The sequence below is a fragment of the Poecilia mexicana genome, unplaced genomic scaffold, assembly GCF_051168715.1.
Source record: "Poecilia mexicana isolate PSO_F unplaced genomic scaffold, ASM5116871v1 scaffold_10, whole genome shotgun sequence".
NCBI lineage: Eukaryota > Metazoa > Chordata > Actinopteri > Cyprinodontiformes > Poeciliidae > Poecilia > Poecilia mexicana.
Genome location: NW_028263379.1, coordinates 337,818 through 355,909, shown reverse-complemented (window position 1 = coordinate 355,909; position 18,092 = coordinate 337,818). Strand labels below are relative to the sequence as shown.

Genomic DNA, 18,092 nt, shown 5'->3' with positions numbered 1-18,092 from the left:
TAATCACTAGATTTAAATAGAGAAGATGGGCACATCCTGACGCAATAGTTCACACCACACGATATTTTGCCCCTATTTTCCCCTTACGATAATCTTAGAACGTTGGGCGATCTAAGATTGTCGCTGGTGATTTTGTAACCGATCATCCTGCAGTGTGTGGTGTTTTACTGCAAATCGTCGGTCGTGGCCGCTCCGATCTAAATCGGGTTTTCCCCGACTGGGAGCTTAACGCAGCCTGTTGAATGTGACAGGTAGCCAATCAGAAAGCGCGGATTCTCCTCCATGCTTTCTGAGGGAAAATTACAAGGAGAATCCCAAACAGCTGACACGGCGCAACCCGAAGTCCAGGGGACATTGGAGATGATATATGGAAACAACATTAATATTTATTCAACATTTCGTGCAAAGAATATAGAAATGACGAGGGGAGGAGTTGGAGCCAAATTGCTACCGCAGTTGATAAACCCGGTAACTTTTTACCTGTTCTTCGTAAACGTGACATAAATAGGTTATAATGATTTTCATCCAATCAGTGTATATTTATATAAATATGTATTGATATTACTAAATAATTGATTAAATAAATTGTAAACGGCTGTGTGCTTTGTAATATGCTCTTCATACATCGATATCAGAATTTTCCACTCCTATTCTATTGTTATAGCCACTAAGCATATTTAAATATGATGAACTATGTATTAAAAACATACTTAAAAAATACAATTGTTTATAAATGTAGCTTTGATAGATGTTTGAATATGGTTTACAGTAACAAAAAAGCGTGTTATGATCGATTAAATGCGCTGATAATCATTGTGCTGCTAAACACATAACGCTGAGTGGAGTGGAGTACCGCTCCAAGATGGCCGCCCTAAATCTCGTCAGCGACAATAGGCGAGAGCGGTCCATGAGGGTCTATCCTTATATTATGTCTATGATCCTGAGTTACTAAATCATAACTTCCTGATAGCCTGGCTAGCTGATTAATGCTGGTTCTGATTGGTTGTTTCTGACTGAGCTGAGTAATTCTGCAGAACACAGGGAGGAGGCAGAGGAGATTGATTATTTTTCAGAGATTATTTGTCTTATGTGAGGACAGTGAAAGTTTTAATGCATATCTAAAATCTTTTTTTTTTTTTTTTTTTTTTTTTTTAAGTTACATGCTGCAGCGTTAAGCAGACGTTCGGTGTGAGAGTTCACTGCTGGGTGGAGCAGAAACGGCGCTCCGTCTGTGAAATATTACCACCAGTAGAGCCTAGCGGTGGTCCAAGAGCGAGATCAGAACCAGCGTCTTACACCGCCAGCTCGAAAACTTGAATTATTTTTCTGTTTATTTGTTTAGCTTTCTGACCGTGATGCTAATCCAGGTGACGAGTGTTGGTAGTTGAGCGCTGCTTTACCTGCCGCCCCGGTTGTCCCTTTGTTCCTGCATTAAGCCTCGATATAGCCAAACTCCATCAAGTGCCTCTTTTTTAAATGCCATATTATATTCGTTGTGTTTGATGCATGTTGATGTGCTTCACTCCCGATGTAATTTTCCGCCGCAACACGCAAACTTTCCCATTCTCTCGGAGCGTTACAGTTCCACACGACAGGATTTGTTGCACATTGTGAAGGAAAGAGGAGATGAGCTGCACATGCAGGCTGAGAAGTGAGATAAATGTGATCGTTTTGGTGATCAGTAACAAGAGACCGTGATTGACGATCATCCCTAACCCTGATGTCGGAGTTCACCACCAGCTTATCAGTTCAGGACCACAGATGTCCTCAGGGAGGGGGGGCAGCAGAACAGAGCCTTCTTTAGACATAACGACCAGGGGAGGATAGCTGGCCAGCCAAGCCCAGCCCGGGGAGCCAGATTCCAATAGCAGAAATTTGTTTAGGTCAGGCTGACATCAGTTTACTGCCTGCCTTGAAAGTTTCTGACAACAATGCCACTTCATGTTTTAGGATTTAACACCAAAAAAACATTCAAGAAATTTGTACACAGAACATAATATTCAGTCTGTTGTTGTAGTACGTTTTAGGCTTAATGTTTTATTAATAAATAATTGCTGTGGTAGATTAGCTACTGCTTCTACTTTACTGAATTATTTAGACATAAACTGTAGCCCACAAAACGCACATTTCATTAAAAAACTAAACAAAAACATCTTATTGCTGTCTTACCTTTGTGCATCAATGAAATCCATGCACCGCTAATTCTGCACAAAAATATCCATTCATCCAAAGCCAAATCTATCTTCGGCATGTCTTTTCTACTCTGTTTGAGAATCATCAAACTGTCTCGAAGCAAAACTTTCAGCTCTGGTGTTGGTCTTCCTTTAGTTATTATCTCCTGCTTCAATTGAAAATCCACTTTAGAAAACTGTTAGTGTAGAAATGTAGTCTTTCATGTTGACGTCGGAAGAGAGGAGAAAACAAATATATCGCTGTACTTATTTACTGTGTAGCTAGCTCCATGGCTAGCTCACTGTGTCTTACTCTGCAGTTATGGAGTCACAATATCTGGGATCATGAGCGCCCCCTGCCATGAGGCAAGAGAACTGCCTGCCTCACCTCCAGTCTGTTCTCTGCCGTTTCTGATCGCTCATCCGCCCACAAAACACGATACACACACAGTTAGTGACATAAAAACACTGTACATTATATACATAAGCTAAATTATGGAAAATCAGTTCATACATTAAATGTTTTTAACCATTTTATTGGCGATGTACAGACAAGAGGAGCTGCTCCCATAGAATGGCAGCCAGTGCAGTTCGCGAGAGGTTGATCAATCCCAGGTTTGGCTCAGCTTCCTGCTGCCTCACCGGTGACAAAAAAACACTCAAATTCACTCAAATTCACATTTAAATGCTTCTGAGCATTTGAATGTGAAAATGCAAAAATCCAGCGATTTTGAAGAAAAAATAATCAGAATTGGTTAAGCTAAGTAAAAAATAGATACTTTATAGTACAAATCACAGGGTGAAAATAGCAATATAAATGGTTTTATTACTATTCTTCCATGATGACAGGTGAGGCTCTGCCTACCCTGCCATATCCTACCCTGATGTGTGTATATATATATATATATAAATGTAAGCGATTTAAAAAATATATATATTATTATTATTTTCCTAAAAACATTAAACAAGCAACTAGGGCTGTTGTGAACGAATATTTTAGTAATCGATTAATCGAGTAATCGGATTAAAAAAATTATAAAATGAAATATTGGTAAATCTGGCATAATACCGGTGTTACTATCAGATATCAATATCAGTCCAATTTTTCACATTTGAGCATCCCTAACAGTTGCTTTTTTGTAGTTTAGAAAACTAACCTGTAACAATAATAGCTGACTTTCTAAGTTAACCAGAAGAAAAGTTATAGAAAAATCTGAAATTATATTGAATTTAATAACAAAGAGGCAGGCTCACAAATATGCTTATAAAAAATGTCTACAATCCAGCTTTTAGTTTATGTATTCATCTTCAGTGAGTTTAATAGATTAATTAAACTCACCTTGACACCTAACCTGTCACGCTTTGGGTTTGAAAATACGGGAAATGTCGCCTGGAGTGGGAGGAGAGGGCGAATGAACGAACGTAAGATGGGGTGGAGGGGAGGAAATAGACCAGCGGACTGACGAACCGTTAGACCGGGGGACGAACACGGGGGGAAGCAATACGGGATATTTACGACACCTTCACTGGTCACACTCAGAAACTCATCTACCAGCCATGTACGATGCGCTCCGCCACCCGTTTCTTCAGACCGGGATATGAAATTTATTGTGCGGTTCGTCGGTAAAGCTACATTTACACGGTAAGCATCAGCTACTCAGCCGCCCGCCCTGTTCAGGCTATCCGCTCACCTCAGCGCTCTTCCCGCCGTTCGCTTTCAACCAGCAGCCCCGGAGGAGAAATGCTGCCGTACTCCAGGCATTTCCCCAGTCATTTTAAGGATGCTTATTGGTTCCCCAAAAACGATAAAAAGTCGGGCATTATCATCAATCAATAAAATCCCCACGGGCCAATCTTGAAGATTGGACTTTATGCCGCTGAGACTTAGCTTTTGTCAACAACTCAGAGGCGGAAGTGAGAGCTCCGCGCAACGCAAATGAAGTCCCGGCCAGAACACGGTGCGCTAACTAATAAAACATAAATTAACGAAGCTTCGAGGCAGGAAAATTTTCCTCGAGGAATTTTAGTAATCGAGGTACTCGAATCATTCGAGGAATCGTTTCAGCCCTACGCTTAGCCTGGTAGGAGGGCTAGTAAAGAATGGTGGGCCACCAGGCTTATAATACACTGGGGGAAACTCTGAAGTAAGAAATCTATTCACATTTTTGACATTTTATTTCTGGGACTCCAAAACTGGCAATATGGTTGAGAAGAAACAAAATAAACATCAAATAGATGACATTTATGTTTTATTTCAGACTGGTAATTGCTCTAATTTGTGTGCAATTTGAGTTTTTTAAATTGACAAAGAATATTGATGACTTTTTAAGCAAGTGGGATATCGATGTTTTGTGTTGGATGAAGCATCTTTATTTTTTTCCATTTTGATTTTATTTTATTGACGCTTGTTTTTGGTTGTCTGACACTGACAGACAACCAAATAAAGGTGTGTGTGAGAGTGAAATAAAGGCAATTTTAAACTCAACTCCTATCTCTGTCTCTCTCTGTCTTTCTCACTGTCTCTGATTTTTGTCTCTGTCTCTGTATATACAGAAAGTACATTCGATTCCAAATGCAAGTAATTTACATGGAAGATGTCTGTATATGTTGTATTTTGTGAATTGGCGTTATAAAAGGTTGGACTGTTTTTTAATTGATCCAACTCTACCATATATGTGATCTAACCTAAAATTGCAAATATTTTAAGAACCTTCTCTTTTTATTTTAGGTACCTTCCCATGAAGGATATCGTGTGTATGGAGTGTTTGTCTCGAAAGCTTCGAGAAGCTGTAAGTTTGTACCTGAGAGTAATCAAAATAGTGGATCTTTGTGCTGGTTGCTGGTGGGAGTACATGCCTTCAGGTAAGAGCCCTTTTGACAAAACGTTCAATTTCATTCATAACAAATAATTTAAACCATTTAAAATTTTCCAGCTTTGTAGATTTTCTTTATTACCCATGTCAAGCCACAAAGTGGTGACAAAAATAACTCAAAGAATAACCTGAATTATTATTTTCAATTGAAAATAGTGATAATATTTTCTATTATATATTCAAGTAATTGAAAGTATTCAATAACTTGCTATGTAATAACTGCTGTTACATACCAGTTATTTGGTATGTAAAAGCAAATGACCTTTGTCACAGGATTAAACTCAATGCATCAAATTTAAACCCATTATTTTCTGAAGTTCTTTAACTCATTTGCATGGGTTATATTTCAACTGAATGCATTTTGCTGTGCGTTAACAATTTATTGTGCTCAAAATAAGGAGTGAACTATCCCCACTCCAGCTGAGTATCTTATAACTCTACAAATATTTTAAGACATTTCTACACTTCAGAAGGAAGTGTTTCAGGATCAGTTTCTTCATAATCGTGTGCCTTTAAATAATGACTGTGGATGATGTTGTATATTTTTTTTGTACATTTTGTGTTGGGTGGTAATGGTGCCCGAGTGTGTGGGCATTGTTTTAGCAAAGACACAAACTATGATGTCTTTGCTGAAATTGTAGTAGATGTTTTTTCTTAAAAAAAGAAAATGTGTTTGTCTCGCGAATGTGTCAATAATGCGTTGTGGAATATTATTATTTTGGATATTGATTCTATCATGCTGATAGGGTTGGTGTTGTAAAGGTAGGAACAAGCTATTTGAATTCCCTTTATGTTCCAAGGGATACATTGTTTTGCCTCAAGCAAACTGCCTGTTTGTACACTTATTCCAATGATTAAAAGAATAAATCAATGTAAAAAGATTTTTCATTCTACAGGATTTTATGTGTGAGTCACCAGTCTTTGTGGTATAAATTTAATCTGAAACAGAGTCTGTTCATGTTTGTATAGTCTAGAGCCGAAATCAAAAATTGTGATTTGTTGCTCTGTCCTATTCCAAGAAATCTAAAGGTTCACTGGAACATGTTGTAGTGCTTTATTGAGCCCTCTTACCTTTCATAAACAATTCATTAGTTGATTATGTTTTAATTCTTAGGTTTTACAGATAGAAGCTTCTTGATTCTTTTGAAGAAGATGCCTGACTTGGAACAGCTTTATGGTCTCCACCCTCGGTACCTGGAAAGGAGACGTGTCAGAGGTTATGAAGCTTTCAGTATTCCTGGAGTACTGGAGGCACTACAAGCATGTCCTAATCTGCTGGTAAGTGTGGGCAATGTATCTTCATAAACATTCACCTTGGTGATTTATTTTTATGGGTTTGTTGCTTGACCTTGTGACATTAAAATGGAAAAGAGTGCTTGTCACTGCTCTGGCAATTCTTGCAATTACAAAAAGCTATTGCAGCAATTTCATTGTTGGGCCTACAGAGCTACAGTCAGAATTAAAATTAACAGCGATCTCACTAAACTATTTACTTTGAGAAGCAGTACAAGACCAGCATTTCACTTCACTCCAGCAGGGGAAATCCCACAAGCCTCAAGAGTAGTTCAGCGGCACCAAACGCTAGTTCAGCTCAGAGATAACACTCGGATGAGAATTTCTTGTAAGTAAAGCTGAGGTAATTCTTTTTTTCAGCTTCCTCACTGACAAACACTTACAGAAGGAGCTGGATGGGACAAAAAAGAACAAAAGTGTTCTGCTTTCACTGGGAAATTACCTCGGCAGCTTAAGCAGGAATTTGATTTAACTAAAGTATACAAAGTGCAATAGTGAGTGAGGGCTTTGATTCGTGTGACCAATGTAATCGCTCCATGATACAGTGACCAACAGATATAATGAGCTGGCAGAGGCTTTCATTTACACAGTATCGCCATAGTCTAGAATGCTCATAAAAGTGGCAGAAACAAGATGCCACTTAGCTTTTTTTTTTTTGAGAAATAACTCTTAATTAAAAAAACAAAACTAATTTTAACTTAAGTTTTTTGTAAGAACATTTTTATTGTGGGGCTTAAAAGTTACATTTTCATCTATGTTGATGCAAAGATATTTATACAATGTTATAAAATCAATGGACATTCATGGAACCCCCTAAAAGATACTAGAAACTGCAAGGAAATTGAAATGTTGAAGGCTGAAGGTGTTGCCCTATACTCAGCCAATTTACTCAGCAGGGTGGAAAAGTATGGAAGGCAACCAGATGATTCAACTTTTTCATATCTTTTTATGGATTTCATAACATCACTCTTCAATTTTTCGGTTGCATTATTGTTATAAAGCAACCAATAATTCATAATTCTCTTAATAATTCAGCCACTCTAACTTTTTAGAAAATTCTGCTCCTCTCCAAACAGCTCAACCCTAAATCAGCAACACAGCTTTGATCTGTTTTTGTAACGTCATTTCTAGGGCTTTTGTAAACTAATATTTTAGTAATTGAATAATCTATCGATTATTCTTGCGCTTAATTGAGTAATCGGATAAAATGGCAGATTTCACACAAAGAAACTTGGAGCAGAACTCCGAGGGGCTGGAGGTACCATCAACGGTGACACTCTGGCGTCGAAGTACTGGCGTTCCACCCTTCTTATGCTGCCGACAATTACCCGATCAGCCTCCGGTGTGAGAGTGATGTCATCCCAGAAAATGCAGACCGCACCTCTAACGCCATCTAGTGGGGAGACAGCTCAGCAACCCACAACCTAACAGTACCCCCCCTCAACGGTCGCCACCTGGCGGCCGAGAAGAGCAAGGAATAGAGGACAGATAATCTGAAATCATGGTTGGGTCCAAAATAAAGGAGCCAGGGACCCACATGCGATCCTCCGGACCGTAGCCCTCCCAATCAACGAGATACTGCCAACCACGACCTCGCCGACGGGCGTCCACAATCCGGCGGACAGTGTAGGCGGGATGGCCATCGATATCTCGGGGGGGAGGTGGAGACTCAGAAGGAGGTGAAAGGTCGCTGGTCTGAACAGCCTTCAACTGAGAGACATGAAAAGTGGGATGGATGCGGAGTGTGGCCGGAAGACGGAGGCGAACGGCAGATGGACTGATAACCGACTCCACCTCGAAAGGACCGATAAACCTGGGGGAAAGCTTCTTAGACATGGACTTGAGTGCAGTATCACGAGTCGACAGCCAAACCCTTTGTCCAGGGCTGTAGGCGGGCGCGGGGAGCCGCCTGCGGTCAGCAAACCTCTTATTGCGGAGGGAGGCATTATTAAGGGCGTCAGTGGTGAGTCTCCAGATGTTCTTACAGCGGCGGATGTGATGTTGAACGGATGTCACAGAGATGGAAGATTCGTCAGAAGAAAGTAGCGGCGGCTGATAACCTATGGAGGCTTCAAACGGAGACAGACCAGTGGCAACAGAAACGTGACAGTTGTGAGCATACTCCACCCATGGCAGGAACCGACTCCAATATGACGGGTTGGCGGAGGTGAAACAGCGAAGAGCAGACTCAAGTTCTTGGTTGAGCCTCTCCACTTGACCATTAGTCTGAGGATGATAGCCAGATGTTAGCGCGACCTTAGCATTGAGTGCGGAACAAAACTGCTTCCAGATGCGAGAGACAAACTGCGGGCCCCTGTCAGATAAAATCTCCACTGGAGAGCCATGAAGACGGAACACATGTTTCACCAGGAGCTGGGCAGTCTGGTAGGCCGTGGGGAGTTTTCTGAGGGCAACCAGGTGACAGGCTTTGGAAAAACGGTCAATGATGGAGAGAATAGTTGTCATACCTTTGGAGGGAGGGAGGCCGGTAACGAAGTCAATGGCAATATGTGACCACGGACGTCTCGGGATGGACAGAGGCTGGAGTAGACCAGCAGGGGGTTGGTGGGTGGGTTTATTTCTAGCACAGACTGCACATGCTTGAACAAACTCCTTGACATCTTTATGGAGAGATGCCCACCAGAACCTGCGGTTAACAAGAGCAATAGTTCGGCTCGTACCTGGGTGTGCGGAGAACTTGGAAGCGTGGATCCATTGAAGAAAACGGGCTCGGACGGACGAAGGAACGTAAATCCTCCCGGGGGGACAATTCTCCGGAATGAGCTCTGACTGCTGGGCCTGCCTAATGATGTCCTCCATCTCCCAGGATACTGCCGCCACTGTACAGCTAGGAGGAAGGATACCTGTCGGGGTCTTTTCAGAGTCCTCAGGTGCATAAAGACGGGATAGCGCATCAGGCTTAATGTTGCGAGAACCTGGGCGGTAAGAAATGGAAAGGTTAAATCTCGAGAAAAAAAAAAAAGGGACCAGCGGGATTGGCGTGGGTTAGTTCTCTTGGCTGAGCGGAGGTAGGAAAGGTTCTTATGATCTGTCCAAACTAAAACTGGATGCTCCGCCCCCTCTAACCAGTGCCGCCACTCCTCCAATGCCAGCTTAATAGCTAGTAGCTCTCGGTCTCCTACGTCATAGTTGCGTTCGGATGGAGACAGCCTGCGGGAAAAAAAGGCACACGGGTGAGTTTTATGATCGGAGTCGGAAATCTGTGACAAGACTGCGCCAACCCCTGAATCAGAGGCGTCCACCTCCACGATAAATTGCTTAGCTGTGTCTGGCTGGATGAGAATTGGAGCCTGGGAAAACAGAGACTTGAGTTTAGAGAATGCTGCTTCAACGGCAGGAGACCATTGGAAAGGAGTCTTAGTAGAGGTAAGGGCAGTTAGCGGTACGGCTGTTTGGCTGTAGTTACGGATGAATCTCCGATAAAAGTTTGAAAAGCCCAAAAATCTCTGTAACTGTTTCCGAGTCTGGGGAGTGGGCCAGTCCAAGACTGCTTTGATCTTCTCCTCCGTTGGCCGTACCTGTCCGCCCTCGAGGATGAACCCCAAAAAGGAAACTGATGATTTGTGGAACTCACATTTCTCAGCCTTAACATAAAGTTTATTCTCCAGAAGCCTTTGTAAAACAAGTCGGACATGCTGCTTGTGTTCGGCCAGGGATCTTGAGTAAATGAGGATGTCATCTAAATACACAAAAACAAAGATGTTCAGAAAATCACGGAGAACATCATTGACTAAAGCTTGGAAACAGGCTGGAGCATTACATAAACCAAAAGGCATGACCAGGTACTCGAAATGACCAATAGGAGTTTTAAAAGCCGTTTTCCATTCATCACCCTCCTTAATTCGCAGGAGGTGGTAGGCATTACGTAAGTCCAGTTTGGAAAAAACGGTTGCACCATGAACAGGTTCAAAAGCAGAAGATAACAGAGGCAGGGGATACTTGTTTTTGACAGTGATCTGATTTAAACCTCTGTAATCTATGCAGGGTCTGAGAGTCCCATCCTTTTTCCCCACAAAAAAAACCCCTGCCCCTAATGGGGAAGAGGACGGACGGATAATACCTGCAGCCCAAGATTCCTTAATGTATTTCTCCATCGTTTCACGCTCCGGGCGAGAGATGTTGTACAAACGGCTCGATGGTAAAGGAGCTCCGGGCAGTAACTCAATGGAGCAGTCATAAGGGCGGTGTGGAGGGAGTGAACAGGCCTTGGTTTTACTGAATACCTGTGCAAGGTCATGATATTCAACGGGAACGGATGCAAGATCAGGAGGGTCAGCCTCTTGACTGGCAGCCGGAGATGGACCTGGAGGGATGGCAGAACGGAGACAAGAGGAATGACAATGATTAGACCAGGATTCAATACGTTTCTTTGACCAGCAGATTCGTGGATTGTGGAGTGTTAACCAGTCAAAACCCAGAACCACGGGAGCATTGGCAGATGGAAAAACAAAAAATGACATATGTTCACTGTGGTTTCCAGAAATAACTAAAGGTAATGGCTTGGTTCTGTGAGAGATCTTGGGCAGGGATTTACCATCCAGTGCGGAAACAAGAATAGGAGACGGTAAAGGGATGGTCTCAATACCTAGCTGTTTAACTAGTTCAGAATCGATCAGAGTTCGTTCACAACCAGAATCTATCATGACGCACAGGGAAATATGTTCATTACCATAACACAGATCAGCAGGAAGTTGTAGGCGAGGAATATTGTCTTCACCCTTTTGACCCAACAGGTTCCTCACCTTCACTGATGGGTCCTGGAGTTTGACTTCCTAGGACAATTAGCGACGAAGTGACAAGGACCTCCACAGTACAGGCAGAGCCGATTCGTCAAGCGCTTTCGGCGTTCCTCTGGGGAGAGCCGAGTATTGCCGATCTGCATGGGCTCAGGCTCGGACTGGATCGGCTGCGACCGCGGGGGTGAGACAGGAGCAGCGGTGCTAACAAACACAGACCTTCGATTTCTCTCCTTATTTCTTGAACGAATCCGGTTGTCGATTCGCACTGTCAATTTAATAAGATCCTCCAGCGTCTCAGGCTCGTCTAGCGTGGTTAACTCATCCTTAATTGACTCATTTAAGGCATGAAAGTAGGCACTCTTTAAAGCCGGAACGTTCCAACTGGAGGCTGCCACTTTAATGCGGAAATCAATGGCAAATTCAGCCACAGATCTTTGCCCCTGCTTCAAACTCCATAACTCACGAGAATTAGACGTCTTGTCTGGGTCATAACAGAAGATCTGTCTAAACTCCTTCAAAAATTCTTGAAATGTAATCCCAAAGTTAGTGGGATCCGGAAACTTGGCTTCCGCCCAGTCTAAGGCTTTCCCTGACAAACGTGAGAGTACGAAAGCTATTTTTGCCCCGTCATGGGCAAAGCTCCATGGGGAACTGTTAAATGCCAAAGAACACTGCATGATAAAGCCACGACATCTGCTAGGTTCTCCGTCAAACCTCTCCGGAGTGGGAAAACGGATCTCAGAAAAGGTGGAACGGGTCCCAGGGACTGGATCCGGAGCAGGCGCGGAAGGTGGAGCAGGAGGCTGTGGACTAGATTTTTGCAAAAAATTAGCTATTTCATCCAGGCGTTTATTGGTTTCAGACTGAATAGAACTCAGTTTTCTCAATGCAGCTTCATGAGTCTCCAAAGTGCTTTGTTGATCAGTGAGGGCTCGCCTAATGGTGTCTGCAGGGTTAATGTTTTGGCCAGAGTGTTCTGTCATGATGGGTTTGACTGATCTTACCCACATGCAAGAACATCAAGAGAGAGAATGTAAAAATGAATGGTTTATTTACAACGGCAACAGATAAAGAAACTGGTCCAGGGACTGCTCGGCTGCTCTCGGAGCACTGAGGAGACAAGGGGATGGTGGTGAGTTCAAGTGCCGGGAAACGGGAGTTGCGAATGAGTATGGATAAACTTACTGGCTGTGTGTTCAAAAAACGGCTTGGAGGGGGGGAAAAAACTGGTGGTTAGAAAAGGTGGCGTTGGAGGGTGGACAGGACGGCTTTTCTTTGAAGGCGGCTGGGTGTGGGTGGAACGGCCGGTCGGAAGCTTCAGACTTGCAGGGAACCAGAAAACAGATGACCAGACTTGGATGGATCCTGTGGGGAGCAGGGAAAAAATCCACAATTAGAAACGCGTCGAGATACGGGAATAACTGGCAGATTTCACACAAAGAAACTTGGAGCAGAACTCAGAGGGGCTGGAGGTACCATCAACGATGACACTCTGGTGTCGAAGTACTGGCGTTCCACCCTTCTTATGCTGCCGACAATTACCCGATCAGCCTCCGGTGTGAGAGTGATGTCATCCCAGAAAATGCAGACCGCACCTCTAACGCCATCTAGTGGGGAGACAGCTCAGCAACCCACAACCTAACAATAAAGTTCTTTATTGAACTGGTGGACTGGTGTCTTCCCCTCCTGCAGCTCTCCAACACATGCCAGTATATGTAAAGCCCTTGTGAGGACACTGCCTCTTTAACATGCTGTCTTTTAAGGTAAAAGTTAATCTAATCAATGCTACTATCTTCAAAGAGCTATTTGAAACTCTCCTTATGACTAATGGAAGTGAAACACTGCTTAAATAACATTGGTACCAGATTTAAAAAAGAAAAAACAGCAGCCATTTTGTGACTCGCCTCTACCAGGACAACAGTGATTTCTTTTAATACTGTTGTTTCATAGACTTCATTATGTAGGGCTTTGTAAGCCTGATAGATGGACATGGAGCAGGCAGATGAGGTTTTTACAGTGACATGCTGTTATTGCAGGTCAACATGTTAGTTGTTGCTGTCATGAGTATTTTAGCTAGCTTTAACTTTTTAGCTTTTACTTTTATTTTTCCACATTATATAGAATATGTTAGGTCAACATGCTAGTGCTAGCCTAGATGATATCAATAGTATTTTTGTTAGCTTTAGCTATTTAGCTCATTTTACGCTATAAATTGCTGTAACTGTACAGCAATTTATTCTTTGAAAGCAGTGTTCTGCACCAATGTCAAATAATCTGAGTGGGACTTTTGGATTGACTGAGAGTTTTATCTCCTCTTTAATAGGTTTTCTTTATGTGTTTAGGTTTCTTCTGCTGCTTCTGCCCATTTTGTACATTTCTGCAAATCTTCTGCAGTTAAATTCAATTTTCACCCAAAAATTTAGTTAACAGCTGATTTTATTTTATTTTTTTACATTTGTTTTGAAATGCATTTTTCTGTGAAAATCCAAATGTTGTAGTTTTATTTAAATTCCAGAAATATATTTTATTTTATGGGAGGGATTCTCAAATCCAGGCTTTGAAGACAACATGGAGAACTTGATTGCATACTGAGCAGGTAATTTAGCCATTTAATTCAGGTGTGTTGGACCAAGGACACGGGCCTCAAGGCCTGGATTTGAGGATTCCTGTTAATCCTGTTCCTACTGTTGGAACAGTAGTATTAGGTGCTACTCCCTAATTTACCCACTGTGGGACAATAAAGCATATTTCTGTTCTATTCTATTAATTCATTGTTGCCTTATGTGTTTATTTATTTATTTATTTAGTCACAATGACACAATAAAGTGTTTTGGTAATTGTCCTCCTTTCTGTTTTTAACCTGTCTAAAGCACTTCGTGTTACACCCAACTGTATGACGAGTGCTATAAATAAACATTGATTATTATTTTGTTTTAGGGCCTTGAGACTTCTCATCTAGAGCTAGTGGAAGCTATTTGGAACTACATGCCTCAGGTTCACATTCTGGGAAAGTTTCGCAACCGAAATGGGGCTTTTCCAATTCCTGCTGAGAATAAACTTACCATCCCTGTAACTGCAAAACTCCAGACATTACACCTTGTGGGTGAGTGGGGTACAATACCCAAAAGAGACATGACATGTTTTTTATATGAATTATATACATTAGTGGTGCAGTTGGTAGCTCTGTTACCTTGCAGCATGCATGAGTTGCCTCCTAGTACTCCTCCCACAGTCCAGGACAGGGGTTGGCAACCCAAAATGTTGGAAGAGCCATAATGGGCCAAAAACAATCAAAAAACAAATCTGTCTGGAGCCGCAAAAAATTAAAAGCCTTGTATAAGGCTTATAATGAAAGCAAAACTGTGTTTATATTAGCCCATCATCAAAATGACTAAGTGTATACATAATTAGCTTTCATGATTAAATGTCTATTTTCCCTGCAGTGCGTCCTGGAAGGAATGACGCACCACGTGACTACTCTGTTGTACGATGTACATTTTTATTATGAAGATCGACAGGAAAAAGGTCTTTTTTTTTTCTTTTTGGAACTCTGAAAATCTGCTCCCAAATGCAGTTTGCATAATGACCGCTCTTTGTAAATAATCACCAAAGTGTGTGATCGAAAAAACAACAAAACAGAACGTGCATAACGTGTCCCTTATCTGGGCAACAAACGGAGTGCAATAAAACGCAACCTGCAGTTATAAAAATAAAGCAGTAGCCTTTTGAAAAGATAAAGTATATAAAATTAAACTTTAAGTTTGATTTCTGTGCAAATGCCAAGCAAGTCAGTGCAATGGTATAACATATCCTCTTCTCTTTTGACACGCAACCATCCCCAGACCTGAGCAACAAAACACAATGATATCGCTAAGTGTCATTCTAAATATATACTGACAAAAATCACTAATGAGTTTATAAAAACAACCACTTTGTTACTAAATATATGTGCCTAAGACAGGATTGTGTTGTTACGCGTTTGTGACTTAAACACATTAAACTCGTGTTTTTAAACACGTGTTTAATGTGACTTCTGTTTACGGACATTACTGGACAGCTTCTCAACATCGAGCATGTAAGATGCAACTTTAATCTTGATGCGGCAGCTAATGTACCGCCTTCCCTGGAAATGTCTTTCCATATTTTTCGGACTGTAAACTGCTACTTTTCCCCACACTTTGAACCATGCGGCTTATAGTCTGGTGCGGCTTATATATGTACGTTTTCAGTTTATTTATTTATTTTTTTTATTTGTAGGTGCGGCTTATAGTAAGGTGCGCTCTATAGTCTGGAAAGTACGGTACTCTTTTTGTTATTTGACAACTTCTCTCTGCAGAGCAAGCGTTCAGGTAATCCTTCTGCATTGGCAACGAATGCAAATGATTCGGTCCAAGAATTGTAGAAAATCTCCTCAGCTATTTTTCTCTTCTCCCCTTTGCTATCCATGGCCCACCACACACCCGTTGGTTTGTTTTCAAACAGCCCCCTGCCTCGCACCCCGCCCTGCTGAAAGAAATGCGTCACAGGCTTTTTCGCAAATTTTTGTTGACAGAAATGTAAAAATTTAATATTTACTCTACACATTTTTATAGCATTGGAAAGCGTTAAGAATGATTGTGTCATGTTTGTCCTCCCACTGAAACCATATTAAAACAAAAAATATATTTCCCACTCCATCTTTTTCCATTTTCAAACATTTTTGAAAAAGCTCTAGAGAGCCACTAGGGCGGCGCTAAAGAGCCGTGGGTTGCTGACCCCTGGTGCAGGACATGACTGACAGGGTCTCGCTAATGTTGATGATGTTTTTTTTGTCTGTCTCTGAAATGAATACGCAATTCTATTTTTTCACAAAACATTTTCAGCTCCCATTTTAAAGTGCTACAGCTGCATTTAATTCAAATGACTTTTGCAGGTGTGAATGTCCCAGAGATTCCATGTGTGTCTATGCTACGACACCTTTACCTGAAGTGGGTCCGTCTCACCAAGCCACAACCATTTAAGGACTTTTTGTGTGTGAACCTGAGATCTTTTGTGATGAGGAATTGTGCAGGGCCAACCAATTCCTTGAAATATGTTCCACTGGTTACGGGCTTAGCATCAGCCCGGAACTTGGAGCAACTGGAGCTGGTGAGGGTTCCTTTCCTGGGAGGCCTTATCCAACATGTGGTGGAGGATAGCTGGAGGTCAGGTAAGACATTATAATAGTCAAATGATTGTCTATTGTACAGACAGGCATTCAATTCCCATTCAGTTAAGTACATTCTAAATTGATCCATGTTGAAGGGACAGTATTTGGTGCCGTTTCTGTGAGTGAACTCACACTGAAAGTCTTAAAAGTGCAGCATGTGACTAAAGCAACAGAAAGAGAGACCTTATATATGCATTTACATTTGCTATGTCCTAGCATAAGGCAGATAATCTCTGAAAAAAATTGATCTCCTCTGCCTCCTCCCTGCGTTTTGCAGAATTACTCAGCTCAGTGAGAAACAGCCAATCAGAACCAGCATTAATCATCTGACAAAATGACACTTTGATACAATGAAAAGTAACCTGCATGCAGCTTATATAATGTGTAAATTTATTCTTCCCTCAAAATAACTCTATATGCAACCATTAATGTGTAAACCACCGACAGCAAAAGTGAGTACACCCCTAAGAGACTACTCCCCTAAATGTCCGAATTGAGCACTGCTTGTCATTTTTCCTCCAAAATGTCATGAGACTAGTTAGTGTTACTAGGTCTAAGGTGTTCATAGGGAGCAGGTGTGTTAAATTTTGTAGTACAGCTCTCACACACTCTCATACTGGTCACTGGAAGGTCCAACATGGAACCTCATGGCAAAGAACTCTCTGAGGATCTTAAAAGATGAATTGTTGCGCTACATGAAGATGGCCAAGGCCACAAGAGGGTTGCTAACACCCTAAAACTGACCTGCACCTTTCTAAAAGAGTAGGGTAAACTCAGAACAGACGTTGCATTGGTCATCCAAAGAAGCTCAGTGTCACATCAAAATGCTGTCTTTGAAAGACAGATTCTGTCAGATTGCTGCAGAGATTGAAGAGGTGGAAGGCCAGCCTATCAGTGCTCAGACAATTCGCAGCACACTACATCAGATTGGACTACCTGGCTGTCACCCCAGAAGGAAGCCTCTTCTGAAGTCTGTACACAAGAAAGCCCACAAACGGTTTGCTGAAGACATGTCAACAAAGGACATGGATTACTGGAACCAGGTCATGTGGTCTGAAGAGACCAAGATCACTGTGTGTGTGTGTGTGTGTGTGTGTGTGTGTGTATATATATATATATATATATATATATATATATATATATATATATATATATATATATATATATATATATATATATATATATTTTTTTTTTTTTTTTTTTTTTTTTTTTTAATTATTTTGTGAAGAATCAACAAGGGGGGCACAATCGTGAGGTGTAAGGAAGTTTATTGAATATTATAAACTTTTAATAAATAAAAAACTGCAAAGTGGGGCTTGCAATATTCGGCCCCCTTGTGTTAATACTTTGTAGCGCCACCGTTTGCTGCGATTACAGCTCCAAGTCGCTTGGGGTATGTATCAGTTTTGTGGGAGTAGTGGGAGAATGGGGATAGTTGGCTGAGGCCTTGCAGCCCGATAGATGCCGCCTTGCAGAGGAAATAGGAAAAATAAGAAAAACATCAGATAAGGAGAGGGAAAAAAACAGCCTGTCTCACACTCTGCTCTTTGCAGGGCAGAGTTTGAGATGAAGAAAAACAACCTCGGCACATAAGCTCATATAAACACATATAGACAAAACAAGCCGGATATGAGGAGGAGGTGTGACGTGCAAATGGGTCTCATGTGAGTTATGTGTGTGTGTCAGACCATGAACCCTAACTTAAGCACGCGATTGTCTGTGATTGTGAGGATGATGTCGGAGTTCACCACCAGCTTATCAGTTCAGGGCCACAGATGTCCTCAGGGAGGGGGGGCAGCAGAACAGA

The 18,092-nt window shown here is 41.7% G+C and overlaps 1 protein-coding gene across 3 annotated transcripts in view; it reads left to right on the top strand.

Annotated features, from left to right (window-relative positions):
- The window catches only part of fbxo38 (F-box protein 38), a 56,442-nt gene that overhangs the window by 2,804 nt on the left and 35,546 nt on the right, over positions 1 to 18,092 (top strand). For all 3 annotated transcript variants that reach the window (XM_088009268.1, XM_088009269.1, XM_088009267.1), the window contains exons 3-6: positions 4,900 to 5,033; positions 6,159 to 6,322; positions 14,035 to 14,200; positions 16,010 to 16,285. In XM_088009268.1, the coding sequence (XP_087865394.1) occupies positions 4,900 to 5,033; positions 6,159 to 6,322; positions 14,035 to 14,200; positions 16,010 to 16,285 (740 nt within the window). The remainder of the gene's footprint in view (positions 1 to 4,899; positions 5,034 to 6,158; positions 6,323 to 14,034; positions 14,201 to 16,009; positions 16,286 to 18,092) is intronic.